Raw genomic sequence first — 15,472 nt, 5'->3', positions numbered from 1 at the left:
ATGAAACAGTTCAGTTTTAGTTCACTGTGAGAACTCAACCAGATGTTTCACACCATACACAACCATTTAAAAGTTTCTGCCTGTTTAATCTAACATAATTTTTTAAAATATGTACTACATGCTACTTGGAGTTTCTGTTGAATAACATGGTGTTAACAGTAGTGATTAAACAGCTAAAATTTATGGAACACCTACTATGTACTCAGGATTTACACCAAGTGTTAGTGATTCTCTTCATCCTTACAGTAACTCTATGGAATAAACATCTCAAGAAGCTATCTGGATTAAGATCACAGCTCACATAAAAGGCAAAACCAGAATTCAATCCAGGTGTAACTACTTCCACCATACTGCATGTCAATACATTAGAATCGGGCTTCCCTGCTGGCACAGTGGCTGAGAATCCACCTGCCAATGCAGGAGACACGGGTTCGAGCCCTGGTCCGGGAAGATCCCACATGCCGTGGAGCAACTAAGCCCGTGCGCCACAACTACTGAGCCTGTGCTCTAGAACCCATGAGCCACAACTACTGAGCCTGCGTGCTGCAACTACCGAAGCCCACGCGCCAAGAGCCCGTGCTCCGCAACGAGAAGTCACAGCAAGGAGAAGCCCACACACCACAACGAAGAGTAGCCCCCTCTCTCCACAACGAAGAGTAGCCCCCTCTCTCCACAACTAGATAAAGCCCACGAGCAGCAACGAAGACTCAACACGGCCAAAAATAAATAAAATAAATAAATTTATAAAAAAAAAAACATTAGAATCACCATTTTTTAAAGCTCTCTAATGACATCAATGTGCAAATTTGGAAACTACTACAACATGGGGTCTTATGTATACCAAGAGTTAGGACATGGCTGCATTAAACATGCTACAGTAATGTCCTAACACACCTAATGATTTGACACATTACAAATTTCAATCACTGTTTCAGATTAGGTTTCTACAAAACAAATATTACAAATGGATAAGGTAGAGTGAAACGTACAGGATAAGTTAAATGTCAGCAAATGATTAACTGCACAAGTTATGCCTCACAAGTACACAAGAGAACTTCAATTACAAAACCTTTTAAAGTAGGTGATGACTGAATTACACATATTCTCAAGCCCTTAACTACTAACTTTTCAGATCCATGTGTTAGATAGCACCCAGAATTATATATTAAAATAATCAAAACTCTCTTGGGAGCTCCATCATTTTTCTAAATTCTAGCATTCAGCCCTAAGGCAAGGAAATTAACATTAAATAACAAAGTAGGATTGAAACTTCACTGCAGCACTTGGAGGTTTTAGGGATTTTACTATTGCTTGAAATGCCCTGCTCACTCATTCCTCAACAGCGAAGTAAGGATTATAACCTCCAGAAACACGACTGTGCAAAAGAAAAACTCACAATATCCACCTCTCACAATTGGTGATACTCTACTATTTAAAAGCCTAGCAATATATCTCTAAGTTTATAAGCCAAAATAAAAATCTCACTTTGAAGAAAAATTTCACAAGTGCCTTTTCTAATCCAAGTATCTGAATTCTAATAAAAGCACATTTTAATAAAACATCTTTTACAAACTTTTTGAGTAAAAGATTATGGATCATCCCAGTATAATGTGATGTCAGGTTAAGGTTAATTATGTTTTGGGGGGGGGGGGGTCAATAAGTTATTTAGGACATTATTCTTAAACTTATTCCTAAATAAGTTTAAAATGTTTATATAATCATATTCTAACAACATTACATAAAAACATTAGCAAAAGGAACTAAAAATGTTTAGATACCAAGCCCGTCAACATACTGAACTGTAATTAAGGTAAACCTATTATTATCAAATCGATCTGATTATTTTTAGATTAACACTTCTACATTTCAACTTTAATAAAAATATATTTATGGAAATAAAAGTTATTCTAACCCTTAATATAAAACAAGATATAATTTTGGAAATGCTATTTTAAACTCATTACCATAAGAATTTTGCTCATTTCAATTAAAAAAAAAAAAAAAAAGGCTGGGAAGACATGAGAGTAGTAGTAAAAAGGAAGGATCACAAAGGAGGAAACACTAAAAAGCTTTTCAGCGTGACATGTATTCACTACCTTAACTGCAGCAATGGTTTCACAAGTCAAAGGTTATCAAATTATATGCTTTAAATATGTAGTTTATGCCAATTTATACCACAATAAAGTGGTTGTAAAAAAGAACGTGCTGCAGAGAAACTGAGTTTGAAGCAATCAAAAGTAGTACATTTTTTTTTCAGGCCTCCATGTCCTGGGTTTGGCAATTTCACACTAGATGTACAATTTAACTAGTTTCTATACTACTTGTGGGCTCCCTTTCAAACAATACAGTTCAAACTCTACCAGCTGCCTGTATTTCAACAGCAACTTAAAATTATGCTAAGCTTTAACCATTCTATCAAAATACATTTGTATGGCTCCGCCCACTCAGTAGCCAAACTGGTTAAGCCTATAATGTAATACATAATCACACTGTTGTATCTTGCCACACTAAACACATTCAATATAACAATGTGTGAATGCACAATAAACAATAACTGCTGATAAAGAGTTAAGGCAAAAAAAAAAAAAAAATCTGAATAGAAAGCAGAAAATGCCAGAAAATTAAAAATTCCAGAATCTTTTCTGAAAGCTATTTAGAAAACACATTAGATTTCAAATGTAAACCACATTTCTCAGATCCCTTCTAGCTTGTGTTAGCAAATACAATTTGCATCTGATAGATTTTATTAACCCATAAACGAAATAGTGAAATCTAAGAGTCCCAAAAACATTCAATATATGATACTGACAGGCTTTGTGAAAGCATACTTTCAGGTTCTCTTGTGGCTAATGCTACATTTTACTTTAAGTGATTGGACTGACTTGTGGCATATTATATAATAAAAGCTGATTTTAAATGATAACTTTAAGATATATTTAATACTTTGTTACCACTCTAAGCCACCCTCCATAAGTTTTGTGGGGTTGAAATTGTGTTTTGTTTAAATTTCCCCAACATCACCAGTCTCAATGTGAACCAAAAAAATCTGGCTTCTGGTGGAAGCTGGGGAACTTGAGTAGGATTACTGAAATGGAAACAGCAAAAACACTGAAGCCTTCTGAGAAAACACAATTTAAAAATCTTGAGGATTACCTCAATCAGACATAAAACCTAAAACATTTTTGCTCTAAGATTATGCTCTTTACAATCAGAATGTATTTAAACATGGGAGTGGGATGGAGAAAGCTAAAGCAAATGTGGATAAACAAAATCAGAAAAATCAAAAATACAAAAAAAAAAAGAGCAAAATTACTCTTCCAGTGAGCAGTAAACAGAAATGATTCTAAAATTAATGTGCAAATGAAAAATAAAGTGGTTAACATTCATTTAATAAACTTGTTAAGCAGTTGATAGTAAAAAAGCTATTTTCCATAGCTTTCTTTCTCTAAACTCAAAAGGTAATCACCATCTTTAATAAAGTTTAACTTTGTTTTAATAAGTGAATAAACCACATTATGTTTACAGACCAATACCTTTAACACTACAGAGAACGACAATATTCTGAAAATCCAGTTTATTTTTCATGTTGTGGACAGATCCAGTCAGTGTGATCAGTTTTTCTGCATGTGTAATAATTTATCAAAATAAGTTTTCCCACAAGATTCTTTTCCATCAACTCTGAAAATCCTGGTCTGACAACATACCCAAATAAAGCTCTTGAAAATCACCTCTTAAAATTTGGAAGAAAATGTGGCAAGTCTTTCCTGTAACATTTACTGAACTACAAATGGCTAAAGAGCAATTTATGTTTTAAAAGGTGACTAGTACAATAGTTGAGTTCAGGAAATTAATGTTTTAGTGCACTTTGCTCCAGTTTTAGCCAACATGCTACATTGTCCTTTTTTTGCAGGGGGTGAGGGGTGAGGGTGGGGGGAGCCGCACAAAGTGGACTTGAGGATTTCCACTGTACGAAAAAGATACGACTCTGCAAGCAAAACAGTGTAAGCTGCCTTTTTTCTTAAGACCTGGACATTTTAAGACAGAAGCTTTGCAAAACATTACACAATTTTTTTATTATTAAATGAGAAAATCTCATTTGTTACATCGTCACATTGCTAGTCAGAGAAATGCTGCAGTGATGAAGAAAGTCAATGTTGGATCAACCAAAGTCCTCATTTCTACAACATTCATTTAACAAAGAAATAATGTTCAACACAGCCCAACACAACATTCTTGGTTTTCTTCATATTGAAGTTCCCCAAAAAAATCATCTTCTAATGGGGTATTTTACTACATAAATTATAGTTCTTCATTTTTACAATTCACCCCAAACTGTATGAGAGATGTATCACACTAAAATTTCTAAAGCTGTTAGGAAATCCTTCACACATCGTCGTCATCTGATGTGTCACTGCTACTTGTCTCTGTGTCATCATTCTCAATAGTGGGTTTGAAAGTGCTGTTTTTCCAGGGTCCAAACTTGAAGTCACAGATCAGGCCATTTTTCAAAATACCATTTTTCCTCAGACCGTTCTTCTGTAACTAAAATGTCAACAAAAATAAAGTGAATAAATAAACTATCCTCCAAGAGTTACTACAAATTAAGAATGCTCTAATAATCAAATGTACCCATGAATGCAATAAAGGTAATAAAACTCCATAGATTATGATATCATTTTTGAAAAACTAGTTAGATATAGGTAATTGATCCAACCAATATAACAAAGTATTTCCTATGAATAAATCACTACCTTTGGGAGAACTGCATTTATCACTTACCAAACCACTATTAAAAATATATATATATGGTGTATAGTACTAGTCTAGTGAAAAGATTTTGGATCCAGACAGGGTAGGTGTGAATTCTAAGTCTGTCACTTGTTAAGGAATTAACCTTCCCAAATTTTCATTTCCTTAATGAAAACTGTAATAAATATCTTCAGGTGCTACCTACAAAATAATCAGCAACCATTAAGCTACAGCTGTTATTTTTATTATTCTGACCTAACTGGGCTATTAACATACCCCACAATCTGCTTTATCCATAATCTGCAGAATAACCAGAATACAAAGTACTCCAGTAAGTAAGGAGTATTCAAATAAGGTAAGTACAAGGTAACAAAATCAAACAGAGGCCTTTGCTTAACCACAGAGATTAAGATACTGAAAAAAATAATAAGTTATTTCTGAAAATCAGAACTGATGGGTTAGTATGGTAAGTATGGTATAAGTAAGAAAAATGTCTGAGACTCTGGTAATTTTTATCAAAATGAGAAATACAAATTTCTGTAAGACCAAATCCAGTTATATAATAAGTTAATATTTGGAACTATCTATAGGTGTCATAGTCTAGAGGGCTTTTTTAAGTCATAAGGATTAGGATAAGATCCAAACCCAAGGGGAAACTTAGATCATAGCTAATTTTGCTACAGACCTTGATAACTAGAAATAACAAGTCTAGAGTCTTATTAGCTCTCAGTTTTCCTTTTCCCCTCCCTATTTAGCTACCTCCCTTTACTTTGAACAAATGACCTCACCACCATCTTCACTAAGGAAAACAAAAGCCATGTTCTCAGTGTTCTCAGTCTCTGGCGTTCTCAGCCACTGTGATGGTTACAAATACGCCTCATCTCTCTTTTAAAGGTACACCTTTCTAATCCCTCAAAGTTCTATCCTTGTTTCACATGATTTATCACCCAGTGCCACCTAATCTTTCCACAGCTTAAAATCAACTGTGGACAATTATGATAAAAACCAAATCTGATCTTTATCTCTGATTTCTCTAAATGCCTGCACCCTCCCCCCACCCCGGGGTTGGGGGAAATACACACACACATGTCTATTTTACATATACATGTATATATGTAAAATGCATAGAATTACACATATACATACATATGTGTGTGTGTGTGTGTGTGTGTGTGTATATATATATATATACACACACACACACAGTCTCCTAAAACCAGCTCCTCCTTCTCCATTCCTGTCTATAATAATGATATAATTATCAGTTCATAGGTTGAAATTTCAAAATCCTGCTGATTCTATTTCAGATCTCAGTCTCATCAAGACCACGTTTTACTGTCATTTCTCTACTTCAGGCCCTCATTTACCCCTTCCCTAATTATTACAATATATCCCCAACTAACCATCCTGATCCTAGTCTTCCCAATTACACTTCCAATATACACCTTACACTATACCTGTACTTCCACATACCTAAAACTACCTCAAAAGGTTTCCTATAATAAAACACAATCTATACTCCTGACATGGCAAACAAAAACCTTAATATGACCACAATGTGTTTTTTCAACCTTATATCACAGTTATAGGCACAGGCTATAAAGTTAGCCAGACTTGGGCTCAAATTCCAACTCCACTAATGATACACTGTACGGACCTAGAGAAAGTTACCCAACCACTATGAGCCTACTTAAGTTTTGTCATCTACACAGCAGGACTAATGGTATTACCTACTTCATACAAATACTACAAAAATGCGCTTAGCACAATTTCCTAGAGGGCATTAAGAGTTCACATGACGTTACTCACAATTACGGAGGCCACGTTAATTTATCAAACTAGGGCACTTTTGAGAATGAGTAAACATGTGCCATTAATAAATACAGTGGGATTAACATGCATAAACTGGGACTCTCCAAGGCAAACTAGGACTTAGACTCACCCTACTTATTACTGATATCAAGATCTTTCATTAAAATCTTTCTACCCCATGCTCCAGCCACTATGAACCCCAGCATACCCTGAACTCTTACTGTTCCCTTTGTTCACTCCCTACACCAGGAATGTCATTCCCTCATCTTACCTGACAAAGGCCAATTCAAACCCAACTCAATTATGCTCTTCCAGATCACTGCAACTAGTGTTGACCTCTAAATTAATTAATGTAAATTCTACATGGGCAAAAATATTTTTGTTTTCCCAGCACTCTAGAATAGGACCTCAAGAAACATTTCATGAATTTGCATGACACTCTCTCTCCTGTCCTCACCTTAAATATTTTGAAAACTGCTACCACATTCTGCTTTATATGGGAGTCTACCTATCTTCATTGAACTGCAGCACTATGAAGGAGCTCATCTCTATAAACTTTAAAATCTTGGGCATAGTGAACACTTGATAAATGTTTGCAGAATTTGAAGAGAAGGAGTTTAAACTCAGATTCTCAACTGTTACCAGATACAATATGAATACTTTTATAAACAGCATCAGGCCCTAATGGTTTTTTAGGCATCTAAATGTCAAATGACATGTCATCATTAACATAAATATACCCATGTCTTTATCTTTAGTTTTTTAAAAAATGGACATTATACTTACAGGCCATTGCTCTCCAACCCACAGTATGCACAAATTTTTTATATCAGTTAATTATTTTATTATCAATAGGGTTTTATCTACCTGCCCCAGTCATAACAGGGTTTTAAAGCCAATTATCTTGGTCAGGCAATATTATGTTTTCCTTGACTACTACCATATGGCAATGATACTAAGTTGTTTTTCTTGATGCCTTTCCTCAGATTCAAAACAAATCCTTCAAAGAGATACACAAAATGGCAAACCCACACAATGGACCACTACTCACCAAACATGGGTGAGTTTCAAAAGCATGAAAGCAACCAGATCCAGGACTATAACAATATATGGTTCAATTAGTAAAACACTGTGTAACTTGGGAGATTGGGACTGACATATACACACTACTATATATAAAATAGATAACTAATAATGACCTACTATATAGCACAGGGAACTCTTCTCAATATTCTGTAATGACCTATATGGGAAAAGAATCTAAAAAAGAGTGGATATATGTGTATGTATAGCTGATTCACTTTGCTGTACAGCAGAAACTAACACAACATTGTAAATCAACTATACTCCAATAAAAATTAATGTAAAAAAAAAAGGTATTCAGGAAAAACAAATTGTGGAAAGGCAAAACTATAGGGACAGAAAGCAAATAATCAGTGTCTGCCAGGGGCTGGAGCTGGGAGTGAAAGAACTAAATGCAAAGAGGGACAATGAGGAACTTTTGGGGATCACAGTCATACAGCTATATACATTTGTCAAAACTCACCCAACTGTACACCTAACGTGAATTTTTTGTTTGTAAATTGGACAATATAATAAACATAACAAAAAAAATCCTTCAGAAGTATTACCCATAATCAGCTTGTGAAAAATAACATGGTTCACTAACTTCCAAATAAAAAATTTACATTAACTGGGAAGGAAGAAATATGAAAGTGGAAAAGAAGTAAAATTATCTGTTTACAGACAACATGATCTTATATGTAAAAAGCCTAAAAATTCTATTTAAAAACCTGTGAGAACTAACACACATAGCAAAGTTGCAGGACATAAAACCAATACATAAAAATCAGCTGCATTTCTATAACAATGAACAATCCAAAAAGTAAATTAAGAAAACAATTCTTAAAAAAAGAAAACAAGGGCTTCCCTGGTGGCGCAGTGGTTGAGAATCTGCCTGCCAATGCAGGGGACACGGGTTCAAGCCCTGGTCTGGGAAGATCCCACATGCCGTGGAGCAACTAGGCCCGTGAACCACAACTACTGAGCCTGCGCGTCTGGAGCCTGTGCTCCACAACAAGAGAGGCCGCGATAGTGAGAGGCCCGCACACCGCGATGAAGAGCGGCCCCCACTTGCCACAACTAGAGAAAGCCCTCGCACAGAAACGAGGGCCCAACACAGCCAAAAATAAATTTAAAAAAATTAAAAAAAAGAAAACAATTCTACTTATAAAAGAAAAAATACTTATCCCTAAGTATAAGGAATGAACTTAACAAAGGAGGCAAAAGACTTCTACACTGACAACTACAAAACACTGCTGAAAGAAATTTTAAAAAAACATTAACAAACATCCCATACTCACGGATTAGAAGTCTTAGCATTGTTAAGATGCAAATATTACCACAATCTACAGATTCAATGTAATCCCTATCAAAATCTCACAGGTATTTTTTTGCAGAAACAGAAAAACCCATCCTAAAACTCCTATAAAAGCTCAAGGGATTCCAGAATAGCCAAAACAGTCTTTTGAAAAGAAGAGCAAAGTTGGAAGTTTCATACTTGCTGATTTCAAAACATATTACAGAACTTCCCTGGTGGCACAGAGGTTAAGAATCCACCTGCCAATGCAGGGGGCACGGGTTCGAGCCCTGGTCTGGGAAGATCCCACATGCCGCAGAGCAACTAAGCCCATGCGCCACAACTACTGAGACTGCGCTCTAGAGCCTGCGAGCCACAACTGCTGAACCCACGCACCACAACTACTGAAGCCAGCGCACCTAGAGCCCGTGCTCCACAGCAAAAGAAGCCACCGCAATGAGAAGCCAGCTCACCCCAACAAAGAGTAGCCCCCTCTAGCCACAACTAGAGAAAGCCCATGCACAGCAACAAAGACCCAATGCAGGCAAAAATAAATAAATTTATTTAAAAAAAAAAAAAAGAAAAGAAAAAGGTCCTGGCTTTCCCAGGGTCCTGAATTTAGCTGAACTCAACACTAAACATAGCCTCCTCCATCCTTTTTTAAAAAACAAACAAACAAACAAAAAAACAAAACGTATTACAGAGCTGCAGCGATCCACACAATGTGGCACTGGCATAAAAACAGAACTGAAGGGACTTCCCTGGTGGCGCAGTGGTTGAGAATCCGCCTGCCAATGCAGGGGACACGGGTTCGAGCCCTGGTCAGGGAAGATCCCACATGCCATGGAGCAACTAAACCCATCTGCCACAACTACTGAGCCTGCACTCCACAGCCAGTGAGCCACAACTACTGAGCCCACGTGCTGCAACTACTGAAGCCCGCACACCTAGAACCTTCTCTTGCTCCACAAGAGAAGCCATCGCAATGAGAAGCCCATGCACCACAACGAAGAGCAGCCCTGCTCACTACAACTAGAGAAAGCCCGTGCACAGCAACGAAGACCCAACACAGCCAAAATTAAAAATAAGTAAATAAACTTATAGGGAAAAAAACCCCCACAAAAACAGAACTGAAGACCAATGAATAGCAAGCCCAGAAACAAACCCTTGCATATACAAATGATTTTTAACAAGGGTGCCAAGAGCATTCAATACAGAAAGCACAGTCTTTTTCAACAAATGGTGTTGGGAGAAAAATACAAAAAATGAGAGGGAAGAGAGCACCACTGGTGGGAATGTAAAATGGTGTGGCTACTACAGAAAAACAGTAGGTCAGCTTCTCAAAAAGTTAATAATAGATAACCATATGATGCAGCAATTCTACTTCTGGGTAAATACCTGAAAGAATTAAAAACAGGGACTCTACAGATATCGATAGAGTCTACAGCTATCTATATACACTATCTATCTATCTATAGATATAAATGCTGCTGTGAACATGGGTGTACAGGTATCTATCTATAGATAGAAAGATATAGATAGATACAGATACCTATACACCCATGTTCACAGCAGCATTATTTACAACAGCCAAAGGTGGAAGCAATCCAAGTGTCCATCAATGAATGAATGGATAAACAAAATGTGGTACATACACATATAATGGATTATTGTGTCTTAAAAAAAGGATATTCTGATTGACCCGTGCTTCAACATGGATGAATCTCAAAGACATTCTGCTAAGTGAAATAAGCCAGTCACAAAAGGACAAATACTGCATGATCCCACTTACATGAGGTACCCAGACAAATTCACAGAGACAGAAAGTAGAGTGGTGGTTTCCCAGGGTTGGGGGAGCAGAGAATGAAGTTATGGTTTAATGGGTACAGAGTTTCAGTTTTACAAAATGAAAAGAGCTCTGGTGGTGAGTGGTGGTAATGGCTGCATAACAATGTCAATGTACCTAATGCCACAAAACTGTACACTTAAAAATGGTTGAAATCGTAAATTTTATGTTATGCGTATTTTGCCACAAATTTTTAATTAGGACGATGAAGTCTATTTTACTATGAAGTAAACGTAACTAATTTCCTCAAAGATTTCATTCAAAACATTTAAGAAGTGTTTTGAAGATTATAATATAAATTATAATATCTCCATATAGAAAATCACTTCTGCATGACCAGAACTATTTTAAAAAACTATAATGGATTTGAAAAAGAAAAATCTCAACTCCCTGACACTCTATTGTACATTTTCTAAGGAATACTCTTTCAAAACGGCAACTATGAAGACATTAAAAAAAAGATGTTCTAGAATATAAAATATTCCTATGCCAAGAAAAGGATAAAAAAATGAAGCTACATTTGGCAAAGCTACTGTTGTTTTCTACTTCGTATCCCCAAGTCATTTTTTAAATACCTGAAAAGTGACAAATCATATTCTTTACACTAATTCCTAAGCACTGCAGATCCATGGATTTAAAGAAGTCAGCATTGCAGACCTATTTAAAACAAAGGCAAATCTGACCTACAGTGTGATGTTTAACAAATTCCTAAATAAAACTGTAAAACTTTCTCCCCACCCCCCAAAAATGCTTAGTTATATGTTGTTCTGATTAAGGAAGGGCAATTTTTAAAGTGAATTTATATGATTCAGCTCTTCTTACCTGTTCACTAATAACCTGGAATTCTCTCATTTCATCCTCAGTTAAGGGAGCACATGTTTCATCATTTTCACTGTCTTCTTGCCAGCCCATCTCCTTTAACAATCTGGAAAGGGGGGAAAGAATAAATTTAATTTAGAACTTAACCCAAGTAAGATAATTCCTTTTACACTGTGAGCAAGAAAACATGATCCATTTTATTGGGTTGGCCAAAAGGTTCGTTCGGTTTTTTCTGTAAGATGGCTCTAGTAGCGCTTAGTTGTCTTTAACTTCATTTGAAACAATTTTGTTAGACTGTATTGTAACAGCTGTCATATTCAGCATGCATTTTTAAAAAAGCTTATCAAAACTGGTGAATTTTTGTGTAGCCATTTTAACAGTGAAGATGGAACAAAGAACATGTTTGGCGTATTATGCTGTATTATTTCAAGGAAGATAAAAATGCAACTGAAAAGCACAAAAAGATTTGTGCAGTGTATGGAGAAGGTGCTGTGACTGATCGAACGTGTCAAAAGAGGTTTGCGAAGTGTCGTGCTGGAGATTTCTCGCTGGACGATGCTCCGTGGTGAGGTAGACCAGTTGAAGTCGATAGCGATCAAATCGAGACATTAATTGAGAACAATCAACGTTATACCATGCGGGAGATAGCCAACATACTCAAAATATCTAAATCAAGCGCTGGAAGTCATTTGCACCAGCATGGTTATGTTACTCACTTTGATGTTTGGGTTCCACATAAGTTAAACGGAAGAAAAAAAACCCTCTTGACCATATTTCCACATGCGATTCTCTACTTAACTAACATAACGAAAACATTCCGTTTTTAAAACAAGTTGTGACGGGCGATGAAAAGTAGATACTGTACAGCAATGTGTAACGGAAGAGATCGGACAAGCAAAATGAACCACCACCAACCACACCAAACGCCAGTCTTCATCCAAAGAAGGTGATGTTGTGTATATGGTGGGATTGGAAGGGCATCCTCTATTATGAGCTCCTTCCGAAAAACCAAACGATTAATTCCAACAAGTACTGCACCCAATTAGACCAACTGAAAGCAGCACTCGACGAAAAGCATCCAGAATTAGTCAACAGAAAATGCATAATCTTCCATCAGGATAACGTAAGACCACGTGTTTCTTTGCTGACCAGGCAAAATCTGTTACAGCTTGGCTGGGAAGTTCTGATTCATCAGCCGTATTCACCAGACACTGCAGCTTCAGATTTCCATTTATTTTGGTCTTTACAAAATTCTCTTAACAGAAAAAATTTCAACTCCCTGGAAGACTGTAAAAGGTACCTGGAACAGTTCTTTGCTCAAAATATTAAAAGTTTTGTGAAGACGGACTTCCCTGGTGGCGCAGTGGTTAAGAATCCGCCTGCCAATTGCAGGGGACACGGGTTCGAGCCCTGGTCTGGGGAGATCCCACACGGCGCAGAGCAACTAAGCCGGTGCACCACAACTACTGAGCCCACGTGCCACAACTACTGAAGACCATGCGCCTAGAGCCCGTGCTCCGCAACAAGAGAAGCCACCGCAATGAGAAGCCCACGCACTGCAATGAAGAGCAGCCCCCACTCGCCGCAACTAGAGAAAAGCCTGCATGCAGCAACAAAGACCCAATGTAGGCAAAAATTAATTAATTAAAAAAAAAAAATACATAAACAATAAGGTCCTACTGTATAGCACAGGGAACTATATTCAGTATCCTGTAATAAACTGTAATGAAAAAGAATCTGCATCAGTTTGCTGTACACCAAAAACTAACACATTGCAAATCAACTATACTTCAACTGAAAAAAAAAAGGATTAACAGGGAATCAACCACTTTCTCTAGTTGGGCAAACAAGAATACTGTAGCCATGACTGCTGCATCTGACTTAGAGCCTTTAAAGCTTCTGTTTCTTATATGGCCACATATCTTGTACTAGTCTGATTATACTGTTTTTTTTTTTTAAAACATCTTTATTGGAGTATAATTGCTTTACATTGTTGTGTTAGCTTCTGCTGTATAACAAAGTGAATCAGCTGTATGTATACATATATCACCAAATCCCCTCCCTCTTGCGTCTCCCTCCCACCCACCCTATCCCACCCCTCTAGGTGGTCACAAAGCACGAAGCTGGTCTCCCTGTGCTATGCGGTTGCTTCCCACTAGCTATCTATTTTACATTTGGTAGTGTATATATGTCCGTGCCACTCTCTCACTTCATCCCAGCTTACCCTTCTCCCTCCCCGTATCCTCAAATCCATCCTCTATGTCTGCGTCTTTATTCCTGTCCTGCCCCTAGGTTCTTCAGAACCATTTTTATTTTAAGATTCCATAATAACATCCCTTAAGCATACTCCTTTTTTTTTTTTTTAAACTTTGGTTGATTGGTTGGTTGGTTTTTGTGTGTGTATGTATGTATATATGTACGTATGGCTGTGTTGGGTCTTCGTTTCTGGGCAAAGGCTTTCTCTAGTTGCGGCAAGTGGGGGCCACTCTTCATCGCGGTGCATGGGCCTCTCATTATCGCAGCCTCTCTTGTTGCCGAGCACAGGCTCCAGATGCGCAGGCTCAGTAATTGCGGCTCACAGGCCTAGTTGCTCCGTGGCATGTGGGATCATCCCAGACCAGGGCTCAAACCTGTGTCCCCATTGGCAGGCAGATTCTCAACCACTGCGCCACGAGGGAAGCCCCAAGCATACTCCTTTTTACACCTAACTCATCTTTCAAATTGAACCTGTCACATATTGGCTACTTTGTAGCCTTTACACATTTTCAAACAATCTCATAAAATAACAGTGCTCAGAGACTGGAAATAAAATGTAACACTATACCCATATTTTACAGATGAAGAACCAGGATCACTTAAGTAAAAACAATTTGCCTACTTGACAGCAAAGAAAGGAGGAGAATTCTGGTTTTTTGCCTCCTAAGTTAGTATACATTGCACCAAACTCTGCTGCCTCTGGACTAAAATGTCACAGTCACCATCACTGTTAATTACTATTTCTCACATTTCTTTTCATCATTTAATGCTTTGTCTTCACTGTAACCTAGATGGCCTCCCTGTGGAATGGCACTTCCATTCTCAATGCCACCCAGTCCAGAGTCTACAGATCTAGGCTGGTAAAAACAATCTCACACCTTTCACTAGATCCTTACTTTTACTTGTTTCACTTTTAAAAACTGAATCATAACTAAATAATAATACAGATGGAACAAATTATTTCAAATGTTATGAAAAACAAGTACTCCTAACTGTCCATTCTCTCCTCTTTCCACTTCCCTCCAAGGGCTGTAACTGTTAACTGTTTCTAGAATAGCTTTCAAAACAAATACTCTGTATTTCTCTATTCCCCACAATTAGGAATACACCACAACAGTGATCTGCACTTTGCCTTTTCATTAGCATTTCTTCCCATTCTCTTTCAAATTATTACCAAATCACCCTGATACCATTTTCACAATTACCACCCTCCACTAAATATTTTCAATGGCTTCCCACTTCCTAAAGAACAAACTCCTTAACCTTAACACCATGACCACAAATTCAAATTCCTTACACTAGAAAAAGCACAGGACTAGAAGTGGAAGACCTGGGTCACAAATCCTACTCTCCACAAACCAGGTATAAGACACAGGCTAATTTGTTCATTTCCCTATTTCTTCATCTGAAGCATTGAAAGAGCTTGAATAGATCTCTAAGGCCCTGCCTTTTCAATTTATCTCTAATTCCATTAAGGACTCCACACTCCTGTCAAGATATTCTATTCACTAACCCTAAAACAAACTAGGTATGTATTCAACTCTAAATATCCTTTCATGCCCCTTTGTATTCCAAAATGACTACCCAGTACCCTTGCCCGTACTGTCTCACCCTTTAAGATTTAATTTAGG

At 37.2% G+C, this 15,472-nt stretch overlaps 1 protein-coding gene across 6 annotated transcripts in view; it reads right to left on the bottom strand.

The window, feature by feature from the left end:
* Positions 1-3,559: 3,559 nt before the first annotated feature.
* GPBP1 (GC-rich promoter binding protein 1) overlaps positions 3,560-15,472 on the bottom strand; it is a 72,371-nt gene continuing 60,458 nt past the window's right edge. For all 6 annotated transcript variants that reach the window (XM_082382384.1, XM_082382385.1, XM_082382383.1 and 3 more), the window contains 2 exons: positions 11,589-11,691; positions 3,560-4,542 (listed from right to left, as the gene is read on the bottom strand). In XM_082382384.1, the coding sequence (XP_082238510.1) occupies positions 4,384-4,542; positions 11,589-11,691 (262 nt within the window). In that variant the 3' untranslated portion in view covers positions 3,560-4,383. The remainder of the gene's footprint in view (positions 4,543-11,588; positions 11,692-15,472) is intronic.

The sequence above is a fragment of the Balaenoptera borealis genome (genome assembly GCF_965194805.1).
Source record: "Balaenoptera borealis genome assembly, chromosome: 2".
NCBI lineage: Eukaryota > Metazoa > Chordata > Mammalia > Artiodactyla > Balaenopteridae > Balaenoptera > Balaenoptera borealis.
This window is presented reverse-complemented; position numbering and strand designations above follow the sequence as displayed.